At 39.9% G+C, this 26,167-nt stretch overlaps 1 protein-coding gene across 1 annotated transcript in view; it reads left to right on the forward strand.

Annotated features, from left to right (window-relative positions):
* The first annotated feature begins 34 nt into the window (after window positions 1-34).
* Window positions 35-26,167, forward strand: part of mtrex (Mtr4 exosome RNA helicase) — a 32,859-nt gene continuing 6,726 nt past the window's right edge. Inside the window, exons 1-22 of the mRNA XM_062031235.1 lie at window positions 35-199; window positions 3,418-3,555; window positions 3,697-3,763; window positions 3,844-3,906; window positions 8,528-8,640; window positions 8,718-8,892; window positions 11,978-12,068; window positions 12,142-12,266; window positions 12,395-12,493; window positions 13,245-13,362; window positions 13,431-13,562; window positions 15,949-16,028; window positions 16,139-16,249; window positions 16,329-16,430; window positions 21,403-21,528; window positions 21,770-21,920; window positions 21,985-22,157; window positions 23,266-23,334; window positions 23,415-23,540; window positions 23,646-23,756; window positions 24,238-24,426; window positions 25,562-25,725. Coding sequence (XP_061887219.1) covers window positions 99-199; window positions 3,418-3,555; window positions 3,697-3,763; window positions 3,844-3,906; window positions 8,528-8,640; window positions 8,718-8,892; window positions 11,978-12,068; window positions 12,142-12,266; window positions 12,395-12,493; window positions 13,245-13,362; window positions 13,431-13,562; window positions 15,949-16,028; window positions 16,139-16,249; window positions 16,329-16,430; window positions 21,403-21,528; window positions 21,770-21,920; window positions 21,985-22,157; window positions 23,266-23,334; window positions 23,415-23,540; window positions 23,646-23,756; window positions 24,238-24,426; window positions 25,562-25,725 — 2,624 coding nt within the window. The 5' untranslated portion in view covers window positions 35-98. The remainder of the gene's footprint in view (window positions 200-3,417; window positions 3,556-3,696; window positions 3,764-3,843; window positions 3,907-8,527; window positions 8,641-8,717; window positions 8,893-11,977; window positions 12,069-12,141; window positions 12,267-12,394; window positions 12,494-13,244; window positions 13,363-13,430; window positions 13,563-15,948; window positions 16,029-16,138; window positions 16,250-16,328; window positions 16,431-21,402; window positions 21,529-21,769; window positions 21,921-21,984; window positions 22,158-23,265; window positions 23,335-23,414; window positions 23,541-23,645; window positions 23,757-24,237; window positions 24,427-25,561; window positions 25,726-26,167) is intronic.

A 26,167-nucleotide genomic window follows, 5' to 3' on the forward strand; every position in this document is an offset into this window, starting at 1 on the left:
ACAAATACATGCCTATAGTACACCTGGCAACTATGGCTGCTTTGGTACGTCACGTATCAAGTCCGCGTTGCATTGTGGGAAGCGTGCCGACAATAATCATGGCTGACCCTTTCGGAGACTGCCTGTTCAGCGTGTTTGACGACGAACAGCAGCCTACCACTAGTAAGAAACTGTCAGTTTCGACTGCTGTGGAAACAGGGTAAGTTATAAGCTCTGTTTTAGCCGAAGTGAACGTGGAAAATTCCCTGTTTTTTGAAAGGCGCGGAGGTTAGGCGACGACAAGCTAGCATCACGTGTGCTGTAACGTCAACAAACTAGCTAGCTCATCTCTTGTTCGCGCTTTTGCAGTTGTTATCCTCTAATCCAGTGTTGTTATCCTCTAATCCAGTGTTGTTCAACCTTTTTTGAGCCAAGGCGCATTTTTTTCTTTGAAAGAATCCGGAGGCACACCACCAGCAGAAATCTTTAAAAATGAAACTCAGTAGACAATACAAAGTCGTTGTCGCAATTGTTGGATATGAATTAAACCATAACCAGGCATGCATCAATATAGCTTTTGTCTCAAAGTAGGTGTACTGTCACGACCTGTCAAATCACGCCTTGACTTATTTTGAGTTTTTTGGTGTTTTCCTGTGTGTAGTGTTGTAGTTCTTGTCTTGCGCTCCTATTTTGGTGGCTTTTCCAGTTTGGTTGGTATTTTCCGTGCAATCTACTAATAAAAGTAAAAATCAATCAATCAATTCCTGTTGCAGTTTCATGTCCTAATTTGAGCGCTATTCCACGCACCTGGGGATGATGTTTGATAAGAAATTACCGAGTTCGAGCCCATTATCGAATCCTCTTATCAAACCGATTCCTTATCGATTGTCTTATCGAATCCAGATAGGTTGTTGTATATGGGAAAAAAACACACAATATTTGTTTTAACAAAAGCTCACTTTTATTACTGTTGTTTTCCTCTATATGCAAATTTCCCACGTCCACGGCGATCTCCTGCACTGCCTTGCACACCTCTCCTTGTTGCTGGTGCACTTGTGCATTCACCTCTTCGGACTGGCGAACAGTCTGTATGGTTTGGGTTAGCGTCAAACCAGCCTCCAGCTGCAGTTTGCACGACAGGTCTTTGTCCATGATACCCACAACTATGCGGTCACAAATGTGGTCGTCCCTCGCTGCTCCAAAGTCACAGTGTTAGGATAAATCATATAGAGCTCTGATAAACATCTCAACTTTCTCACCGGGCCGCTGTCCTCTCTGGTAGAAACATGTGCGCTCGTGGATCACGTTCCGTTTGGGATAAAAGTACTCGTCGTATTTTCCTAACACAACGTCAAACTTTTTCTGATCATCTTCTGACAACGTGAATGACTTGAAAATGTTTTCAGCCTCTGGACCCATGGCATATATCAGGCAACTGACCTGTACTTCGCCGTCCTCCTTTGCTAGTTTTGTTGCTATGCAATACCGTTGGAAATGTTGTTTCCAATCCCCCCATTCAGTTGGTCGGTCGAACGCAAAATTATCTGGAGCATTAAACTTGGCCATTTTCTTGCGGCGAAATGACTTTCCGTCACTTCTGACACCATGTAATAAAGTTCAAAACAAAAGGTACAATCAAATGTGGTGGCAGGATCTTGTTTTCGAAGACTTGAAAATAAAAGCTGTGAATGCATATACAGTGTGATTTTGTTTTGTTTACAAGGAAAGAAAAACAAAAGTTATAAAAGGGAGATGTCATATATGTTGTATATATATGTATGTGCTTCGGGTGCTTTAAGAACGTTGCGACAGCTGCCGTAAAGGAGGTGCGTTGCTAGCCTGGTTGCTATGTTTCCGGTTGGTCGTAAAAGTGTTCGTCATGTGTTTGTACCCTGCTCAAATCTCTCAGTAAAGTTATTCATTGAATTATACCTTTTGTTTTGAACTTTATTACACCTTGGAGCGCTTTTTCCGGTCCATTGTTTTTCCCGCTTTCCTTATGTGCGCCTAATGACTGAGCTACGTGACGTCATTTCTTGTGATGTCCCACGGGGCATTTCTTGTGGGACGGGATTCGTTCCCAGGGATTCGAATAAAGAACCAACTCTTTTTCTTTACTATAGTGGGCTCGATAACGGGTACCGATTCTCAAAAAGTGATTTGCGTCCATGGAATCGGTTCTTTTCTTATCGAACAACCGGGAGAACCGGTTTCAAACATCATCCCTACACACACCTGCTTTGTTTTAGCAATCAAGAACATATAAGTTGTTGCCATCTTTTTTTGTGTGGACATTGTTGAATGTCATGTTCGGATGTACTTTGTGGACGCCGTCTGCTCCACACGCTGTAAGTCTTTGCTGTCGTCCAGCATTCTGTTTTTGTTTACTTTGTAGCCAGTTCAGTTTTAGTTTCGTTCTGCATAGCCTTCCCTAAGCTCCAATGCCTTTTCTTAGCGGCACTCACCTTTTGTTTATTTTTGGTTTAAGCATTAGATACCTTTTTACCTGCACGTTGCCTCCCGCTGCCGCCTGCATATTGTGACCACGACAAACATTTGTCATCTCACACGACCTGTTCCCGACATCTACAAAGCAATTAGCTACTGGCTGCCACCTACTGATATGGAAGAGTATTACACGGTTACTCTGCCGAGCTCTAAACAGCACCGACACTCAACAACGGCACATTATTTGCGGATTATAATTTTTAGCCCGTATTTTTCTGACTATAAATCGCAGTTTTTTTCATAGTTTGGCCGGGGTGTGCGACTTATACTCAGGAGCGACTTATGTGTGAAATTATTAACACATTACCGTAAAATATCAAATAATATTATTTAGCTCATTCACGTAAGAGACTAGACGTATAAGATTTCATGGGATTTAGCGATTAGGAGTGACAGATTGTTTGGTAAACGTATAGCATGTTCTATATGTTATAGTTATTTAAATTACTCTTACCATATTATGTTACGTTAACATACCAGGCACGTTCTTAGTTGGTTATTTATGCGTCATATAACGTACACTTATTCAGCCTGTTGTTCACTATTCTTTATTTATTTTAAATTGCCTTTCAAATGTCTATTCTTGGTGTTGGGTTTTATCAAATAAATTTCCCAAAAAAATGCGACTTATACTTCAGTGCGACTTATATATGTTTTTTTCCTTCTTTATTATGCATTTTCGGCCGGTGCGACTTATACTCCGGAGCGACTTATACTCCGGAGCGACTTATAGTCCGAAAAATGCGGTACTGATTTGCAAAAAATATTATTAACCCAAATAGGTGAAACTACATAATCTCCCACGGCACATCAGTGTGCCGCAGTACAGTGGTTGAAAAACACTGCTCTAATCCAGTACGTCTACGGGTTGAACGGCGTTCATATTAAGGTGGCAAGTAACCAAAATGTGTGTCAATGTCCTCCATTTAGGAAAACATCAGGTCAAACTAATGACAACGATGCTCGCCAGGCCACCAGGACCAAGAGGGAGCCGGACAGTGACGGAGGAGAGGAGCTCTGCTTGGGGAAGAAACCTCGCCTTGACGCCGCTTCTGCTAATGATTTAAAGTAAGCGTATTACAGGTATACTTATAGATTAAAGCAAATGCTATCAAAAGGTTGCCATGTAAGCACAACTGAGCTATTATGCATTTTAGGTAGGCAATAATAGTGGTATTTATAATGGGTAATGAGTTTTGTTTACATCAGCCTTGCAGAATTTATGCCCCAAGTCAAAGTGGAGCAAGTGGAGACGATTGAAGGTTGTTCTCATGAGGCGAGTAAACAAAACGTAATGTATTTATTCACTTGCATAAGCTCTATGAAGTTATTAAATATCATTCACTTCCCTAACAGGTCGCTCTTCCTTCCTGTGACGAATACAAACCTCTCAAGCCTCGAGTAGGGAAGGCAGCCAAGGTACAACTTTTGTTATGCAACTGCTTGGGTCATTTTTTATTTGGGGTTTCCCTCAAAAAGTTGTAAGTACGTTGTCAATTTTGTAAACCTTAAGTAACTTTAAAGGCGATTTAAGTAACATAGTCTCTCTTAAGCGTTCACTACCATGTATTTGTAGCCTCGCGTGGGCAGCATCAATAATGCAGCCACACAGAAGCTTTAACTCGTGTCAAAAGTGCCCACATCATTCGGTTCTTTTTAAATGGTGTAAATCGGTCAAGTGAAACCAGAGTTATGATCGATTAAGGTTTTGTTTTGTGTCGTCATTTTGTATGATCTTTTGTGTTTTGAAAGCAAAAATAAATTAAAAAAAAAAATGTGTACAGCCGTGGTCACCAACCTTTTTAGCTTTTTTCCCCAATTTTTTCTGGTGTTTTTTCTAATGTGCCTAGGTTTAATGACAAACAAGTCACGAGCCACAGATGGCCCCTTGTGCCGCACTTTGTAGAAGCTAATTGTTTATGGCGACTATAGTCTTAGTACTGTATTATATTTATCCTATGGTCACATATGGAACACAAGTCACAAGGTTGTCTCACGACAGTGCCAAAATCAGGCGTTCACATGGCGGGTTTTTTCTGTGTAACAAAGGGGAAAAACGGGAGTAGTCCTTTAGCTGCCGCCTTGTTTTATCATATATTACTGCCTTTGCATAAGTCAAAGTTTAGTTTTGTATATATGAATCACCACAAAATCTGTGCTTTGGAGCAATGTTCACGGACTGTAGTATTTGGCTTGTTAGCTTCTTGTCGCAGGCAAGCAATGATGGTCATAGTTGAAGAAAGAATTGTTTGATGTTGGATGCTAGAAAATGTCTGATTTGTTGCAAAAATCAGCCTTATGCATTGTTGCAGCTCGATGATTTTTAAGCACGTTATGAAATGCCCAGTTGCGAGACGAGCGGGTGTTCATGCTCAGGGGTGTGTGGCTGCAGTGTCCAGAGCCGTGGGATGAGAGGCTGAAGAGAGAGAGGTGTGCATGTTCAGTTAAACAAATGCTTGCTTGATTGCGGGTCTGGTGGTCACTTCCCAGGTGGGATTGTCACATACTGATGTCATATTAATACATTTTTCTTCCTCATATTTTTGCGATTGACCGGTAGGGTCCCAAAAATCGACTGGTAGATCGCGATCAACTGGTTGGCGACCCCTGGTGTACAAGGACACGTGTAGTTGTAATGTGGGGAAAATACATTTTTAAATAAAAAATATAAAGTACCGTATTTTCCGCACTATAAGGCGCACCTAAAAACCTCCAATATATGGACCAATATTGAGCCACAACAGGTCTCGCAACTACGGTAACTACGCCGACTTAATTTTCCTCTTTCTACTACTGCTGGGGAAAATGAAGTTGGTGGCTTCTTACCGTAGTTGCGAGACCTAAACTTTATGTAAAGACCCAAAAATGGCTCCTATTAAGAGACACGCTTACGACACAGAGCTTAAACTCAAGGCGATCAGTCACGCAGTAGAACACGGGAATAGAGCAGCAGCGAGAGAATTTAACATTGACAAATCAATGGTGCGGAAGTGGAGGAAGCAACATGATGACCTGCGCCAAGTAAAGAAGACTAAACAGAGTTTCCGAGGGAACAAAGCGAGATGGCTACAGTTGGAGGACAAACTCGAACAGTGAGTTGTTGAACAGAGAGCAGCAAGTAGAAGTGTCAGTACAATCACGATTTGTTTTGTTGACATTCCCTTTAGCGCAGCTCCATCTAATGCAGACCTGGGCATTCTGCGGCCCGCGGGCCACATCCGGCCCTTTGTGCGTCCCTGTCCGGCCCGCGTGAGGCCAATTATAAATTACAAAATACATTTTAAAAAGTATCTATGTCGAGTGTGCAATACAACGGTGCTGCTTTTGTTTTGAAAATCGTTATTTGTATTACTTACGTGTGGACGTGTGCGTGTGCGTGATTGTGAGTGAATGTGAACAGCTGCAATCACAAATTACAGAATAAAGTTGAAAAAACATCTATGTCGTGCGCGCAATACAATTATGCTGCTTTTATTTTGAAAAGTATTATTTATGGGCGTGTGTCCGTGTGTAACCTGCGAGTGAAGGTGCACATGCAGCGACAAGTGATGCACGGTTTACACTCGAGACGCTAAAAAGAGAAAAGTTGATGAAGAATGGCGTGTTTTCAACAAGACATGGCTTGCAAAGCAACGTTCCCTCTAAGGTGCGTGCCTGCGCAATTGCGCACTGCTCAAGCGTCCGCCGCGCGCAGCAAATATGCCGCGCACCAAATCAAATCCCATCTGATTTCTACACAAAATAAACATATTTATTCTATGTAATTTTGCAATGCAACTTTGCGTGACAGTGACAACAAGCGGCCCTAACGGTGTTCGTCAACACCGTTCAATTGAACACCGTTCAATTATTGTAACGTCTATCGAGATGCTTCGAGGACAGGAATTATATCGATCACTTTATTGAGCAAAACTGTTTATATTCGGCCATAACCACACCAAAAACATGAGTAAAACACTCCTATGTCGAAAAACTAGTCATTTTCTGCCGTACAAACCAGGCCAAAACCAACTTGTCATCTGTCACCAACACGCATAGCACTAAACCACTGGTGCGTTTATGGCCACACAAAAAGTCGGACAACTCAAACACCACACACTATGACTCCTCAGTCATACGTGTGCTTATTTTACTGTCATTTATTATTAATGTTAATTTATTTATATTAGTCATGGAGTGCTGTTACACACACTAAGTTGAAGTATTACTATTATTATTATTAATTATTATTATTATTATTATTTATCTTACGGTATACATCAAAAATAATATTGAGCGAAATTTAATTGAAATATTGTCGATGTGGCCCTTTAGCAGTGCTCGGGTTGCTCATGCGGCCCCCGGTAAAAATTAATTGCCCACCCCTGATCTAATGGATGCATAACGTAACCCCAGCCTCTACTGTAGCGTCTATTCTATGCGCCTTATAATGCGGTGCGCCTTATATATGAACAAAGTTTTAAAATACGGCCATTTATTGAAGGTGCGCCTTATAGTGCGGAAAATACGGTATGTAAAACTGCTATTTTCTACTACGGACTCAACGGTTAACTGTAACACAAGTGTAAAAAGAAGTTAACTCTGGGTAATAAACCCTTGAGGCCTCTTTGGATGAACTTTGGAACTCCTTTGACACAAAATCTTTAGGTCTTTTTTGTTGAAGTAACTTCTTTCAAGGCAGATAAATACTAATTTCTAACTTTAAATAATTTGGAATTTTAACAATCTTTGTCCTTGTTATTTTATGTTGTCTCTTGTTTTGCTTTTCTTTTTATTGGGTGACCTGTCTGTCATATAAGGCATTTGGGCTTCTTTTTCTTTCCTATACAAATATTTTTTTATACTTTGTACAATGTAATTTAATGTTTATTTTATATTTATATTACCGGTACTAAAAATAGTAAAAAAAAATGTATCCTAAAGTTCCAAAATGTTCCCACTCATAAAAGTATAATTAATATGTAAAAACATGTTTTACCATACTCACCGGTTCAGTTGTTTTTCACAACTACAAACTTAACCATAGATATGAAGTTTTTAATTATATTTTTTTATATTCCTATTTTTTGTCATAAAAGAACAAAAAGACATGCAATATTTTTTTTAAACAATGTATAATATATTTTTGGTAATAGTTGTTCATGGGAGAAGCTTTACATGTCTGGTATGCAATATATAACAGTATGTGGTTATAATGGGGGACAGTGGGACCAAATCTGTCCCGAGGTTAAAGTGTGTCGGCAACAGAGGGATAATACTGTAAAGGGTGATTAAAAAAGAATACGCCAAAATTATCACTCGATATTTCAAAAATGAAAAACAATAGAACACCTAGCTTAAACACATGTGTTGTACATAACTTGAGTATTTATTTCATGCTTTACAAGTGCTCAATTTGGCCGCCACCGGCAGCACGGACAACATCAAGACTATATGAGAATTCCTCCCAAACGCACCCCAGGATGTCGCAATCCACCGTGATGATTGCTGCTGTTATTCGATATTTCATGTCATCGATATTTGCCCCCGCAGAAAAAAGTCACACACAGTTAGGTCCGGGGATCTATCTATCAGTGTATTACAATGCTTTAGAACTGAATAAATGCGTGATGATTTTGGCGTATTCTTTTTAAATCACCCTGTGTGATTTGTAAATGATAATAATAGAAAATAAATATTGGCCAAGTTTCTTACAATTAGCCTTAAAATGTTAAAAAAAAAAAAGTTAAACATTGTAAAAACAATTAAACACTGTTTCTACTTTAATAAGTGATGAGAAGTGTGAAGGAGAAGAATGTGAGTTTGCTTACGTTACCTAGCTTCCTGTGTATATTCTACTGGAATAAGTTTTTGCTAAAAAAAATAGAAAAAAGTATAATACATCAAGTGAATTATTTGATGCTCTCTAAACTGCAGTCTTCTGCCTTTTGGTGGTTCTAATTTTACAGGTGTTTTCTCTCCTAAAATGTGGTAGTATTCCAAATTGTAATCCTTTTGCGGACCCAATGCATACTTACAAGCCTATTGTCTGGTTTTGCAGGAGTATCCTTTTATTCTGGACCCTTTCCAGCGCGAGGCCATCTTATGCCTCGACAACAACCAGTCTGTGCTCGTCTCAGCTCACACCTCTGCCGGAAAGACCGTTTGTGCAGAGTGAGGATTTAAATTTTGTCTTACGCTACCGCAAACTTTTTATTTTACTTTTAATGACCTAATCACCACTCTTGTAGATACGCCATTGCGCTCGCCCTCCGAGAGAAGCAGCGAGTGATCTTCACCAGCCCCATTAAGGCTCTCTCCAATCAGAAGTACAGAGAGATGTACGAAGAGTTCCAGGACGTTGGATTAATGACGGGTGACGTTACCATCAATCCCACCGCGTCCTGCCTCGTCATGACAACAGAGGTGAGTTACTGCGTTGAAATATGATATTGTGTCTTCAGCCAAATGTTGCTTTTATTCCGTCACTTGACTTCTTTCCGGAAGTGCAAAACAGTGGTGGTCAACCAATCCAAGATGGCTATTGTGCAGAAAGCAGCGTGCTTGCATACTAAGTATGCAAGTGGCCTAGATCTTCCTCCAAAAAGTAGTTACGAGCAAAAACATTAACTATGCAAAGGAATCGATCCCTATTCTTTATAAAAAAAAAATTATCAAAGATTAGCTTTCAGTGGCGTTCCCAGACTTATCGACTATCGTGTGCGCCAGTCGGCATTCTACACGACAAAATAGATGAAAACTTGGAAAAGCATGGAGGCCTACAACTTCTTTGTGTGTGGCTGGGTCAGGGAAATTGATATCAAGACTCTCCGGGTAAATCATGCATCGTTTTTGCTCGGATAAGGTTGCATTTCCTGATTTAACTTCACATCTACAGCCATGTTTGCTTGCCCTGTTGTTGTTGCTGCACACGTCATTTACGAGTATGCGTGTTTTCTCCCCAAATATAATTGATAAATCAAAAATAATCAACAGTGTTTGCGCTGAAAACCTCATTTTTGATTGCTGCTGGTTTGAAATCTTTTAGGTTTTGCTCACTTTTCCTTTCTTTTATCTAGACTAGGCGAGTTGATGCTTTATGCAGCACTCGAAATTGTGTTAAGAAATACAAATGTCAAGATTATACTTAAAGAGAATCTGCTCTTTTTTTGAAATGTTGCCTATTGTTCACAATCCTAATGAGAAATGAAGACACTTTTTTTTTTTGCATTCTAATTTGTATAAATGGGCTCGTTCTTGATGTCTGGCAATGCAGCTAATGAGAGCAATCCATTCTACCGCTAAATCACTTTAAAAATGCATCCAAAAACCGCCATCAATGCTTCATTTACATTCTGTAACCTGTATAACACCCAAGCTGTAGCGACATTGTTATTGTAAGAGCAAACACTGAGAAACATGTTTTTCTAGCGTAGTAAGACATTGTCTTGGGATGGCATGCAAAGGCATTAGCCATAAGATATTGTATCTACGGAAATAAATAAGCTATCTTTTGCGTCAGCAGCTGAATTGCTTTTGAGTTTATGACAACACAAAGTGATGGGACACAAATCTGTATTGACTGAAAAACATATAAAATCATGTTACAGTATCTGTAAAGTATTGTCCCACATTTCATGTAGTGTTAGTACACAACTAGCTCGACAGTGTATGTACTTTAGCTGTAATAACAGGCATGGTGTGCTCCATGTATCATGATCAATATTATAGTGACTCACTCGATGGACAGTTGTGTGTTTGGTCCAGCTGGCCGAGGAAGTTTTTTCAAGTTGACTTATATGTATATACAGTATATAAGTAATCATAGCTTGGCTCCAAGTTCCACATTTATACCCGCAAGTCATGCTGACGTCACTCTTACGGCTTCCGTCTGCTCCAACATTTCATCCTCTGTTTGTGCTCACTTCCATAAGCAGCAGTTCATGCTCCGTATATTCAGGTTAAAAAAGATAAGGTTTTCAATCTTCATTTGTCCCAAAATGTTCGTCTTTGTTGTAAAAAATTACGCAAGCCGAGGGCATTTTTCTTCAAGAAAGGCTAAATGGCGCCTAGGCCTGGGCCGATATTCGGTAAGTCCATTAACCGACGATAAATGAAAATTAAGGTCGGTAAGTTTTACAGCGTTGATAAATCGATATGTTTATACTTCAAGAGCATTCACGCTTTTAGTAGCTCCATGCGTTTGTACCATAGCAAAATGAAAAGAAGGGGGTAAATTATCTTGGTGTCATTGACTGTTTGTGCAGTGACACAGGGCGCTGGCATAACAAAGTGCAACTAGTTAGGATGTAGCAGCTAACATGGACAAGATGAGCACAAAACCAAATGCCATTGCACGAATGTGGGAATATTTCAGTTTAAACCTTTGGAACAAGATGAGCCTATCAAGACTTAGAAGCCAGTTTTCCGAATGTGCGCGACTAAAACAACGCCCAATTGAAATACAACCACTCGACAGTCCAAACTCATTTCGCACTCACTTTGCGTTTGGTGAAGAAGCCAGGTGTCATGTCAAGAAGTGCTGTCATGTCATGTCTGTGTTCCTCACTCGTAATCTGCCAGACTAAATTTTGTTTTGCATATGACTGTTAATACATCCGTTTAAACTGTAGTGTTTATATTGTTACTCTGCAATTTTGTTTAAAAATGTCCTAACTTGATTGGCAGTTAAGTAACATACAACTTGACATCTGCATACATGTTCAATATTGAAATGCAACCTTGTTTGTCAATACTTTATTTAGCTATTTTATTTATTGATATGATTGTGTATATTTGAGCCACCCCATCACCTTCTTAAGATATTTTATTGCTTTTAGTTATAATTTTTATTCAAGTGCAAAATTTTGTCAACAAAGAATATTTTATTATTTGTATGTTTTATTTTACTTGGAAATTTTAAACGTTTTCATTCCAATTACAATGTTAAAATACACAAGAAATACAAATGCATTTGAAAGGATATACATGCATTATTATTATTATGTATTATCATTAAATTAATGGTTAATTTAGTCTCATAAAAATCATGGCAATAATCTCGTTTAGCGGCAATCATTTTTTGGTCAACACATCGTCAAGCAAAATTTGTTATCGGCCAGCCCTAATGTCGCTATTACCCATTAAGAACAGAAGCTGGCTGGACCACCAAGCAAATTTAATGAGTCGGATGTCAATACAAGCTATTGACTAGCCAGTACAAAGACACTTCTATGGTTATCACATTTTTCCCCGTTGTTTTAAAATATTGGTATCATCACAAAAGAACCCTCCCAAAAGTAAGATAAAAAACATGTTGGTCTCACGAGATATACTTAAGTCACCCTATCAATGATATTATTTTATAATCGACAATAAAATCAGCTATTCAACTGTGATTCTTATTTGACTAAGAATCTATATTACAATTCAGAAATGTGTAAACTTGTACATTTTGTAATGTAGTCATGTGTATGTAATGCTGACTTTAAAAAAATAAAATAAAATTTAGATCCTGAGGAGCATGCTGTACCGCGGCTCAGAGATCATGAGGGAAGTGGCGTGGGTCGTCTTTGACGAGATCCATTATATGAGAGACGCAGGTACGCAAAAGAACCCTTTGAACCCAGTGTGTTTTGTAAGTTTTGTGCAAACAACTCCCCGCTTATAATTCAGAGCGCGGCGTAGTGTGGGAGGAGACCATCATTCTGCTCCCTGACAATGTGCACTACGTCTTCCTGTCGGCCACCATCCCCAACGCCAGACAGTTTGCGGAGTGGATATGTCACCTTCACAAGCAGGTTGTACTTTTACACTGTTGTTTTGATGCATTTATTTAAAATGATCCAAAGTGTAGCGTGAGGCTATTATTGTTTTGCTTTTTATTGGGGTCTGCATAACAAATGTGTGTCTGTCCCCGTTTCTGCAGCCATGCCATGTGGTCTACACAGACTACCGTCCAACCCCGCTGCAACACTATGTATTTCCAGCAGGCGGCGATGGACTCCACCTAGTGGTGGATGAAAGCGTAAGGGCCCACACATTGCTCATGGATTCGCACTTTACATTATTATAACATATACACTTTATACAATATATTTTTTTCATTTTATTTTTGCAATATTTAACCTATCACAGTTGGTGCTTTCGATTTCAAATGATTATATTTTTAAATTAGATTAAATACACTTTTGCATTTTGATTAATCACAGTAAATTACTTGCGTGCATAATTTAAAGTAACATTAAAAAAGACCCAATATTTTGACACAAATCCAATTTTATTGTCAGAATGTCTTATAGGAAAGGTGTTTTATTTGAATGCATGTCATGTATGTGTTAAACACTTGCAAAAAGTTTTATCTGAAGTACTGTACACCGTTTCTCTTTGATATGTACTTTTTTATATGTATATTTGTTTTATTATTTTACTAATTATTCTCTGTACTTTACATGCACCTTGTTCTTAGTCCAATTTATTTGTTTTTGGTTAATTAATTTATTTCTACTCTTCAGTTTTATATAAAATTGTACCTACTCCATGTTTTTTTTTTTTCATTTTAATTGAATGTTGTTGTTTTTTTCATTACACACTTTCTTATTTAATAACTACACTATTTGTTTTTCACCCCATGCCTAATACTTGGGGTATGCAGAGGGCACTGTTCATTCTGTTCTTCTGAGGAAATCTAGCTTAATAGCCTTTGGTAGAAGGTCAAATTCCTAACCACTGGTCTTCAGATGTTCATTTTTCATGCAATCAAGTTTGTGTTCCATCAGGGAGACTTTCGGGAAGACAACTTCAACACAGCCATGCAAGTTCTAAGAGACACCGGGGATTCTGGGAGCAATGCGGGAGGCAAGTGGGACCCCAAGGGACGCAAAGGGGGAACAAAAGGTGTGTTTGTGCGATACTTTGGCTGGTCGTACAGCCAGAGCGCAATTAAACCAATATGGCTTCCTCAGGTCCGTCCAGTGTTTTCAAGATAGTGAAGATGATTATGGAGAGAAACTTCCAGCCCGTCATCATCTTCAGCTTCAGTAAGAAAGAATGCGAGGCCTACGCTCTGCAGGTGGCCAAACTGGATTTTAACAACGGTAGGGACAAGCGGTCAGAGATGGATGGACGGATGGATGGATGGATGGATGGATGTTCCTGTGGCTATTGTATACTATCACCATACTAAACAAACATTACTGCTACACCATCCAATTTGATGAAATCACATAAATCATAAATTACAAAAATCATACTGTGCTGCTAAACCTCATGAGGCTGATTGGGTCTATAAAACGAGAGCTCGTAAAAGTCCTTGCGTGGGAAATATTTCCCCGTGGTGTCCCTGGACCCTCGTAGAAAACTGTGCCAAAGTCTTGAACTGTTTTACAATACACAAATATAAAGTCTCCCAAAGATTGTTTATCTCTTGTGCGGTTTTATTTTATGACCTTGTTGGAGCGAAAACGATTATCCAAAATAAGCATGTTTTAGCAGTTGACCAATTTTAACTAAAACCAAGGATGATTTTTATGCGTTGGACTGAAAACATAATTTAATATGATGTCATGCACATATTTCGTGACAAAAATCCATAATCTTTTGCTTAAGACGGAACATTTTATAAAAAGTTTTGTTTGTGCTGTCACGGTTTTTAAGTTATTCTGAAATACAATTCCTGACATGTGATGTCACCCTTTGCCCAAATAACCCCAAACAAGTGTTTTTTTGTTTGTGCTATGTTTTTGATGATTTGTGCTGCAAAATATTTTGGTCTAACTATTAGAGTTTTTAAGTTAACTTGTGTGAAGTTGAGAATTGTACCGTAATTTCCGGACTATAAGCCGCTACTTTTTCCCCTCGTTCTGGTCCCCGTGGCTTATACAAGGGTGCGGCTTATTTACGGCCTGCTCTTCTCCGACACCGACGAAGAGGATTTCGGTGGTTTTAGTACGCAGGAGGAAGACGATGACACAATGATTAAAGACTGACTTTTCATATACCGGTAGGCTGGTTATTTTGATAACGTACAGGCGAGCACTTTGTATTACTTTGCACCGTTGTATTATTTGTACTCTGCACGAATGCTGTTCGCCATGTCAAAGATGTGAAAGTTTGATTGAATGATTGAAAGATTTATTGTTAATAAATGAGACGCTTTGCGTTCCCAAACAGTCATCTCTGTCCCGACAATCCCCTCCGTGGTAGCAGGAACCCCTATATACTACGGTAATTACACATCAAAACCCTGCGGCTTATATATGGAGCAATCTGTATTTTCCCCTAAATTTAGCTGGTGCGCCTTATGGTCAGGTGCGGCTTATAGTCCGGAAATTACGGTAATAAGAATTATCCTTTTAAATGGTTATTTGCGTTGTATATTATGATTACATAATGAACACTGTATAGTTTTTATTGATTGTTTCTTCATTTTAAGAGCATGGTGTTGGCAAAAGCTCTGAATCTCTCTGCTTAAAGCCAAATATTTTCTAAAGTAAATTATGGGATATTGTTCTAATATGTGGCACTTTGAGACAAGGATATGTTGATTGACGGTCTAAAAGTAACATGCCTTCTTTCATTCATTATTTTCTCAGTTCTATGCATTTATGTGTATAGAATATAATTGCAAATCAAATTGAGATCGCAATTTTAGAGAGTTAATCGCAATTAGGATTTTTTTCTCAAAATTGTGCAGCTTGAAAGGGGGATACTACATCACTCATTAAGAGCAATACGTGTTTTCATTTGAGAGTCTCAAAAATCGGCCCTAGATTTGTTTCTATTTTTTTGTCACCAAATATCGAGAGGTTTCTGATTACTCGCTAAATATGGCGACACTGTTGCTAAGTTGGCAACGCTAATGATACCTTGCGCTCAGCCTTTATTCTCTGCCTGACCAGGTGTTTTATGTGTTTGAGCGAGGGAGACCATGTGGAGCCAAAACTAATTTGATAGAATTGATAGAAAATACTGTCTTGAGTGCAAATTTATTCATAAAACGTACATAATTGTTTTTCCTGATGATCAATGAAGTAATTTATAGGAATGTAACAGGCACAATCACACGGTACGGTATTACGGCCACTGTACGACATTATTGTGGTATATGTCCAAAAAAAAAGGCTTGGTAAAAATGCTATAGTGTGTAAAATGAAGTGGCGGGAATGTTTAACGCTTAAGCGCCAGGAAAAACTACAATCACCAAGTTTACGTCATATGTCACAGCAATATTGTGAAGACTTTGAAACCAAAATACCGCGGTATCTACAAAACCGTTACATCCCTAGTACTTTATGACCAATAATAGCAACATTTTTAATAATACATTTAGTTTTTATTGAATGAAACCAACCTAACCACAAACACTAAAATGCTGCAGAGCATCTCTACAAATATTGGGATTAGATATTTTGTATTTCTTCTGTGAATGTTTGAAATGATTTGCTCACTAACAAATGAAAAAATTGGTTGTTTTGTTTGTAGACGAAGAGAAGCGACTGGTGGAGGAAGTGTTCAACAACGCAATAGACTGTCTATCAGACGAAGACAAAAAACTTCCTCAGGTAATGTGTTTCAACATCATACAAGCACGTCCTGCAATAGTTTGTGGTGCTCAGATGTTGCAGGGACGTGTCATATGATGTCTAAGAAATAGCACTCTGGTGTTACTCAGGTGGAGCATGTGCTGCCACTGCTGAAGAGAGGGATCGGAATCCACCATGGAGGTTTGCTGCCCATCCTGAAGGAAACCATTGAAATTCTCTTCTCCGAAGGCCTGCTGAAAGTAACAACATTAGTGCCAGGAACATTTGCGCATTATGGGTCATGGTTGGGAGAACAAAACGGTCTCTCTTCATTCCTAGGCCCTGTTTGCTACGGAGACATTCGCCATGGGTATCAACATGCCAGCGCGCACCGTGCTCTTCACCAGCGCCCGGAAGTTCGACGGCAAGAATCACCGCTTTGTAAGCACGCGCGCACACACACACCAGCAACACACGGCATGAGAAACAAATTTAAAACACTGCGCAAGACAGACAATACCGACTCGCCATTAACGTGAACGAGCTCTGAGGGGAAGAAAAATGGTCAGAACATTAATTCGGGGCGGCATGGCGTAGTGGGTAGAGCGCCCGTGTCAGAAACCTGAGGGTTGCAGGTTCGCTCCCCGCCTCTTACCATGCCGTTGTGTCCTTGGGCAGGACACTGCACCCTTGCCCCCGGTGACGCTCACACCGGTGAATGAATGTTGAATGAATGATAGGTGGTGCTTGGAGGGGCCGTAGGCGCAAATTGGCAGGCACGCTTCCGTCAGTCTACCCCAGGGCAGCTGTGGCTACGAAAGTAGCTTACCACCACCAGGTGTGAATGAATGATGGGTTTTTAACATGTAAAGTGACTTTGGGTACTTAGAAAACCGCTACATAAATCCCAGGTATTATTATTATTATTATTATTATTATTAATTCATACAAGGCCTCACTTATCTACTAATACTATAATTATGTACAGTACAGGGTGTACACCGCCTTCCGCCCGAATACAGCTGGGATAGGCTCCACCCCACCCCCCCCAGGGACAAGCGGTAAAAATGGATGGATGGATATCCCAAAAACCACATTTTAGCAACCAATTTTATTATATTCCCTATGGACAGTATTTAGACATTCAACTTGGAGCAGGCCAGTGAGAAGCAATACAACTGTTGCCACAGTCATGGTAATGGTAGCTCATGGTCTGTGGCTGCATGTGTGCTGCTGGCACTGTGAGAAACATGAATTCTAACATTTATTGTGATATTGTGAAGCATAGCATGATCTCCTTTCTTGTGGAAACTGAGCATCTTGGCAGTTTTTTAACATGACAAGCCCAAACACACCTCCCAGATGACAAGAGCGTAGCTGGGAAAGTATGTCTCCTGAAGCCTATTGAGCAACTGTGGGGCATCATTAAGTGTAAGGAAGGTGGAAGAGCGCAAGGTGTCCAACTTCCACTTGCTCCACCAGTGATTTGAAAAAGGATTCCAGTAACATCCTTTGCAGCTCAATTCCACTGATCTAGAGCTATGATCCAGTTAGTCACTTAACCCGAAAGGTTGCAGTCTCTCTTAAAAGTGCGCAGTGTGTGGCTGTGAAGCCTTTATAAGGTTGTGAATAGCTGCAGTCACCACATACCGAGCGATGTGTTTATAATAGTTCTTCACACACGCTCAAAGAGAGTGGAATAGAGACATGATCTGTCCTCCAAGAACTCATCAGGAACATCTGGTACTGTAAACGGTGCCAAAGCTCCACGCAGGCACTTACAATAACACAGGCGCTTTCTCATTCCTGACACACACACACTGTTTCTCATTATGGGTGTCACATGCTTGAGAGGAGCAGATCATAGCAACATGAGGACTTATGTTACCTTTTCACTTAATTTTCTACAACAATCCTAAACGTGTTGCTTTGATTTTAAAAAATAAAATAAAATAAATTGTACCAGGCAATTGTTTCACCCCGGACCTGGAGATGACAGTGCTGTGTCAAAAAGGTGGGTGTCAACTACCACAAATGTTTAGCCTATAAAACAAATGCATAACAACAGCTCAATTTGTTGGATCTGGTGGGACTGACCACTTGGAGTGTAAACACAATTAAAAGGGCTGTTTGCAACCTTTACACAGCTGCCTAGAGGGTGGTAACTTTCCAATGTGTTTTAATGGTGTGTTCCATTTGTACTGTAAGTCGGAATTTCCTAGTTGGAAGTTTCATTCGGAACTTCCTGCAAAGTTTGATTTATTACTTGGAAAGTCAGAGAGTCCTCACCAGTTGGCTTTCAAGAATTGCTGATCTGAGTGTGAACAATAATACAAGCTTTTATAATATTATTTACCAGCACTTCTGGCTAGTTTTTGCCACCTTAAAATAAGCCACATATGCGTATTGTTGGACATTGACAGTGGGGCAAAAAATTATTTAGTCAGCCACCAATTGTGTAAGTTCTGAGAGAGGCCTGTAATTTTCATCATAGGTACACTTCAACTATGAGAGACAGAATGGGGGAAAAGAATCCAGGAAATTACATTGTAGGATTTTTTATTAATTAATTGGTAAATTCCTCTGTAAAATAAGTATTTGGTCACCTACCAACAAGCAAGATTTCTGGCTTTCACAGACCTGTAACTACTTCTTTAACTTCTGTCCTCCACTTGTTACCTGTATTAATGGCACCTGTTTGGCCTCGTTATCAGTATAAGAGACACTTGTCCACAACCTTAAACAGTCACACTCCAAACTCCACTATGGCCAAGACCAAAGAGCTGTCAAAGGACACCAGAAGCAAAATTGTAGACCTGCACCAGGCTGGGAAGACTGAATCTGCAATAACTAAGCAGCTTGGTGTGAAGATATCAACTGTGGGAGCAATTATTAGAAAATGGAAGACATGCAAGACCAGTGATAATTTCCTTCGATCTGGGGCTACACGCAAGATCTTACCGCGTGGGGTAAAAATGATCACAAGAACGGTGAGCTAAAATCCCAGAATCACTCGGGGGGGACCTAGTGAATGACCTGCAGAGAGCTAGGACCAAAGTAACAAAGGCTTCCATCAGTAACACACAACGCCGCCAGGGACTCAAATCCTGCAGTGCCAGACGTGTCCCCCTGCTTAAGCCAGTACATGTCGAGGCCCGTCTGAAGTTTGCTCGAGAGCATTTGGATGATCCAGAAGAGTAATGGGAGACTGTCATATGGTCAGATGAAACCAAAATATAACTTTTTGGTAAAAACTCAACTTGTTGTTTTTGGAGGAGAAGGAATGCTGAGTTGCATCCAAAGAACACCACATCTATTGTGAAGCATGTGAGTGGAAACATCATGTTTTGGGGCTGTTTTTCTGCAAAGGGACCAAGACGACTGATCCGTGTAAAGGAAAGAATGAATGGGACCATGTATCGTGAATTTTTGTGTGAAACCCATCTTCCATCAGCAAATGCATTGAAGATGAAACGTGGCTGGGTCTTTCAGCATGACAATGATCCCAAACACACCGCCCAGGCAATGAAGGAGTGGCTTCGTAAGAAGCATTTCAAGGTCCTGGAGTGGCCTAGCCAGTCTCCAGATCTCAACCCCATAGAAAATCTTTGGAGGGAGTGGAAAGTCTGTGTTGCCCAGCGACAGCCCCAAAACATCACTGCTCTCGAGGAGATCTGCATGGAGGAATGGGTCAAAATACCAGCAACAGTGTGTGTAAACCTTGTGAAGACTTACAGGAAACATTTGACCTCTGTCGTTGCCAATGAAGGGTATATAACAAAGTATTGAGATGAACTTTTACTGACCAAATACTTTACCACCATAAATTTGCAAATAAATTATATAAAAATTTGATTTTCTGGATTTTTTTTTCAAATTTTGTCTCTCTTAGTTGAGGTATACCTATGATGAAAATTACAGGCCTCGCTCATCTTTTTAAGTGGGAGAACTTGCACAATTGGTGACTGACTAAATACTTTTTTGCCTCTTTCTGTGTGGAGTTTGCATGTTCTCCCCGTGACTGCGTGGGTTCCCTCCGGGTACTCCGGCTTCCTCCCACCTCCAAAGACATGCACCTGGGGATAGGTTGATTGACAACATTAAATTGGCCCTAGTGTGTGAATGTGAGTGTGAATGTTGTCTGTCTATCTGTGTTGGCCCTGCGATGAGGTGGCGACTTGTCCAGAGTGTACACCGCCTTCCGCCCGAATGCAGCTGATAGGCTCCAGCGACCCCGAAAGGGACAAGCGGTAGAAAATGGATGGATGTTCATTCCCAGCTCTGACTTCCAACTTCAGAGATACTGTAAATGGAATTAGCATTATATCCTGCCTTCTTACGACTGGGTAACAATGCTCGTCTGTAACACATTCACAGGCATTACCGGTAGTTTTGTGTGTTGTTAGCTAATCATAGCGATTTTGCTAGCTAACAGTTGCTCTCGTTGACTTTGTATTCTATCGTAACAATAATGTGACTAAAATGTTTTAATTGCTTCTCTGGGATTGTTTTTGGGTGTGCGTGTATGTGTAGACAAGATAGCGGTGCGTGATAAGCCTGAACGCCAACCAAATTCCTCGGACCGACGAGCAATTTTTTTCCAGTATAATTAGTAACTGTATAAAAAATATAGACCGTTTTAAAAATAAAAATGTTCTGTTAAAACACTAATGGTAACATAAGCTTGCCAGTGGTGTTTTGTTGTATTTTATGGTTTGTAAAATGTAACCTTAAGTTAAAGACTTAACCCTCAATTCCTCAATCAGTGGAAATGTGTGGACTTTTGAGCTGAATGTGAGTGTGAATGTTGTCTGTCTATCTGTGTTGGCCCTGCGATGAGGTGGTGACTTGTCCAGAGTGTACCCCGCCTTCCGCCCGAATGCAGCTGATAGGCTCCAGCGACCCCGAAAGGGACAAGCGGTAGAAAATGGATGGATGTATGGTGTTACTGTAGTTCAAATCAGTGTTTCTTAACCATTGTTGGGCCGCAAAAAAATATTTGATTCCAAGCTTTAGTCCGTATAGGCCGCAGCGGTACACAGTTCTAATACACTTTTCCAACACTTGTGGCAGTAATGACAATATCAAACAAATAGAAGTCCGGCAAGATAATGCCAGTGAATTTTCAGGAAATAATTTACCGGTAGTCTATTTCCAAAGATTTTTGTCAGAGTTCAGCTGCTAAAATAATTACTTTAATGACCACGATGCAATGGATGTACATCACTTTTTCTTTTGGTGCATTTTTAACTTTTTTTACCTTATCTGCTGGAACTGAAAATGTCTGATTTCCTTTTTTCTTGCACCACCGTTTTACTGTTTGGTGGAATTGTGCTGTGTAGTTTTTGCATGGTACTCCATAACCAACAGACAAAACTCTCGAGTTGTGTATTTTGTTGTCCACGTGCTCTAGATTACTTCAGGCGAGTACATCCAGATGTCAGGGCGTGCTGGCAGGAGAGGAATGGACGACCGAGGCATCGTTATCTTCATGGTGGACGAGAAGATGAGTCCGTCTATAGGCAAACAACTCCTCAAGGTAACACGTCAGCTGCCTAGGTGGTTGTTTCTAAATTAAATATTGTGAAAAGATTTGGATATGATACATTCACCCATTATTAGCCAGTAATGTTTGAAATCTGACAGTGGGCATCTATATGGACTTTGTGGCTCTTCTATCACTTTGTAAGCAGTTGTGGAACATGAATGGCCAAATTGTCCTTAGCCCCTGATCCATTCTGATTTCAAAGTGTGATTGCTTAATTAATGTTGACATGCAGGGATCAGCGGATCCTCTGAACAGTGCCTTCCACCTGACCTATAACATGGTGCTCAACCTGCTGCGCGTGGAGGAGATTAACCCTGAGTACATGTTGGAGAAATCCTTCTACCAGTTCCAACACTACCGGGCGCTGCCGGGCGTCGTGGAAAGTAAGTTCGTCCTCTCCATGTGTCTGTCTGTGCAGGATGCTGCAAAGACTAATGTTCTGTGCAGGAATAAAGAAGCTGGAGAAAGAGTACAACAATATCAATATCCCCAACGAAGAGAGCGTGGTGACCTATTTTAAAATCCGCCAGCAGCTGGCCAAACTGGGCAAAGAGATCCAAGAATTCATCCACAAACCCAAATACTGTTTGCCTTTCTTGCAATCGGGGCGACTTATCAAGGTAAAACCTCATACTTCCTCCACCTGAACCCATTAAAGGGGACCTATGATGATTTTAATCTACTTTTAAAACACTTATTGTGGTCCTGATAATATATATTGGATATGCTTTGGTTTAAATTTTGCTCCACAGTCACATTTCAACCTTTTTTTTGAGTCTGTCTGCAAAATTGCAAATGAAATGCACACTTCAACTTTCAAAAAGTATTGTAATTTATTTTTTGAAAATTTACACTGTTTAAATGTTTATCTTCAAGTTGTCACCGCTATTTTATTACAGACATGGTCGAAAATAAACTTCATAAACATTATATAGATTCATCAAGTCACAACATTAGGTACACATTGATCGATTTAGAGAGTGCATAAAAAACAGCTGCTTTTAGCATAATTTACATTGCATCCAGAAAGTGTTCACAGCGCTTCACTTTTTCCACATTTTATGTTACAGCCTTTTTCCAAAATGGAATGAATTATTTTTTGTCCTCAAAATGCGAAAAAGTTTTGGAAAAAATGCAAAATCACATGTACAAAAGTATTTGCAGCATTTGCTCAATACTTTGTTGATGCACCTTTGGCAACAATTACAGCCTCTATTCTTGTTAAATACGAAAACACAAACTTAAAAAAAAAACAAGCTTTTTACATTGTCATTTTGGGGTATAGTGTGTAGAATTTTAAGGACAAAAATGTATTGATTTAATTTTGGAAAAGGCTGTAACATAACAAAATATGAAAAAGTAAAGCACTGTGAACACTTTCTGGATGCATTCTGTCACTGCATGTTGCTCATCGGTGTAATGTTCATGTCAAGATTAGATGAAAACATTTTATCCTACTTTTTTTTGTTTCCTCATAGCCTAAATGAAAGGGGGAGGAGCTTCTCCTCCTTGGGCTAAGAGCCTGACTTAAAGTCCAAATAAGTAGGTCCACCTCGCTGCGACGTCACCACGTAGCCAGACTCCAAAACGGCATGCAAGCTCAAAATGCATGAACTTTACAACTATCCAACAGTGTTACGTTTATATGTCCAGAAAAGACCAAATTCATCATGGGTCCCCTTTATTATACTGCAACACACTAACTACAACTCTCTGCTTCATGCAAAGGTAAAAAATGAAGACGTTGACTTTGGCTGGGGGATCGTCGTCAATTTTTGCAGGAAGGCCAACGTGAAGGTGAGTCCTCGACCTAGTTGTAGATCACTTTCACGTGAAGTTGCTTTCTTTGCATGTCCGATCATCATCTCTTCGTGCAGGTCAGCACCGACGCGGAGCCGCTCTTTGTGGTGGAGGCGTTGCTGCACTGCAGCAAGGACAGCGTCAAGGAGGCAGCCACGGAGGCAGCCAAACCCGCTGTTCCAGGCGAGGTTGGAGAGATGCAGGTACTGTCGATAGAAAAGCACTTAATTGATTAATCTCTCCAACTTCACTACATAGCAACAACAGAATTCTGCAAAAAAAACTGATGAATGATGTCTGTATGCCAGGTTGTCCCTGTCATGCTGCCGCTGCTGACATCCATCAGTTCAGTCCGTGTTTACATCCCCAAAGACCTGAGGCCTTTTGACAACCGCCAGTTGATGCTCAAGTCCATTCAGGTACAAAGCCCGTTGGAACTTAATTCAAAACGTTTGCTCAGGTTTTTTCCCCTACTTTCTCTACCAGTTATGTCAAACTCCTTTTCTTCATAGGCCATATCACAGTTAGGCTGCCCTCACAGGGCCACTTATAGAATTGAAACCATATACATGTATAATCGCCTCATGGTATTATCACACAATTGACCCTTTATCTGATTATCATTATTTCCAATAAACTGATGGAAAACTTTCCGTGGAATCAGATATTGAAGTTCAACTTGAAATAACCTCAAATGCTTCAAACATAATTAATAAGAACTTCAGTTGCATGCGGAAAAAAAATTTCCGCCAAAATTTGAATACCTGTAGCAAGAAAGATGAAGTGCCTTATTGACGCACAATATTTCCAGGCTTTTGGGGACCACATTGAGTGACACGGCGGTCCCAGGACATTGGGTTTGAAACGTGTTCTATGTTGTCTGTTTTACACATGCCAAAGGAGGTGCAGAAGCGTTTCCCAGACGGGATTCCTCTCCTCGACCCTATCGACGACATGGGCATCAAAGATCCGGGTTTGAAGAAGGTCATTCAGAAAGTGGAGGCCTTTGAGCACCGCATGTACTCGCACACGCTGCACAGCGACCCCAACCTGGAGGCGGTATACTCGCTTTGTGAGAAGAAAGCTGTGGTAAGATAACTTTTTTTTTTTTTTTTTTTTTTTTTAAAGACAAAGGGTCACATGAGTGAGAGTAGATCTAAAAATTGTCCTATGCTGATATTTCATACCTCCCCTAGTCACGTTGGTTACCTCTATGTTGATAATGGCCGACCTATAATTGTCTTTTCCGGACCAGACTGCTTGTCACCTTTCCACACAAAGACAGGAAACCTCACGGGGCTGCCACAGAAGGACCGAGAGCTGCGACTTTAAAAATAAAATATCCTCTAAACTTAACATGGAAATTAAAAATATGTTAATTATTACTGTTATTATATTTTTGTGACATTTTGTATTTTTTTTAATTTTAATGTTAGGATTCAAAATATGTATTTTATATATTTATATTTGTATTTATATGGAGATTTTCATCCAAATTTAATGGTTACTGGTCTGCCCAGGACAAATGATCCTTGTTAATGAAAACAAATTTACAGCAAGTTAGACATTCACTAATGGGAAAATTATATTCAATGAAATATATTTTAGTGTTAAATTGCTGGCACTTCAATCCGAATCCAATTTAGATTGGTCAACCCACGCCACATCATGTTTCAAATATTGTGACTTGACCTTATCGACAATTTTGGGGGGATATTTTAAATATTTTTCAAAGCATCTTCTCAAAACAATTCAAGCAAAAATGGGGAAATAAACTAAAGATATCAACACTACAGTGGTATTGGCCACTAGAGACAACACCAATCAGAGTGTGCTGTTCAGTATGGTGGTCACTGATTGGCTCAGCCCCAAACAGCATTACTTTATTGGAATAAAAAGTGACCAAAGGGTGTTATTTCATGTCTAGAGGGCCCTCATAATAATTTTTGAAATGTTTTGCTACGATTTAATTGCAATTCATATTTTATCAACATTTTATATTTTATGTGTAATTGTTTTTAATTTATTGACGTAAATTCTATCTAAAATAACCACATTTTTTTCCTGATATAACTGTGCATTGTCATCCAGATATAATGAGAACATCAGTGGGTGGGAAGTATCCCTGTTAATACATGAAAATATGTAGGACACAGAGTATTACTAATTGTATTAACATACCCAACAAAATGACAGTGTAAAATTAAGCTGCTTTGTGCCTCAGATCGCCGCAGAGGTGCGCACGGCCAAGCGCGAGCTAAAGAAAGCTCGGACCGTCCTGCAGATGGACAAGCTCAAGTGCAGGAAGCGAGTGCTGCGGCGCCTCGGCTTCGCCAGCCCATCCGACGTCATCGAGGTGAAGGGACGTGTCGCGTGTGAAATCAGCAGGTAGGACGCGTACGCACTATTTATTATTTGGATTGTGTTCATGTTTTTTTTTTAGTTTATACCTTCGGTTTGAGTTGATAAAACTCAAATTGGCCACAAGGTAGATTAGCCACAAAATAGTTTACACTTGTGTATTGGAATGCATAAGAAACATTATACAGTTATTATATACAGTGTTTGATACAGTTTTCAAAATACAGAATCCAGAAGGGTCTGAATACTCTCTAGATATAGCAACAAAGTCCCTCGTGCTTCATCTTTTTATTCTCTGGCAGACAGAGTGCGTTTGAAGTGTGTTAAGAAGCAGAGTTGCAATCTATTGTACATTCACGCACAGTCCCATTATGATGTGTTTAAATGTGGCAGTTCATATGGTAAACACTGCACTTTTTTAACGTACAGTACAGGCTAAAAAATTGGACACACCTTCTCATTCAAAGCT

This window comes from Entelurus aequoreus, linkage group LG21 (assembly GCF_033978785.1).
Source record: "Entelurus aequoreus isolate RoL-2023_Sb linkage group LG21, RoL_Eaeq_v1.1, whole genome shotgun sequence".
Classification (NCBI taxonomy): domain Eukaryota; kingdom Metazoa; phylum Chordata; class Actinopteri; order Syngnathiformes; family Syngnathidae; genus Entelurus; species Entelurus aequoreus.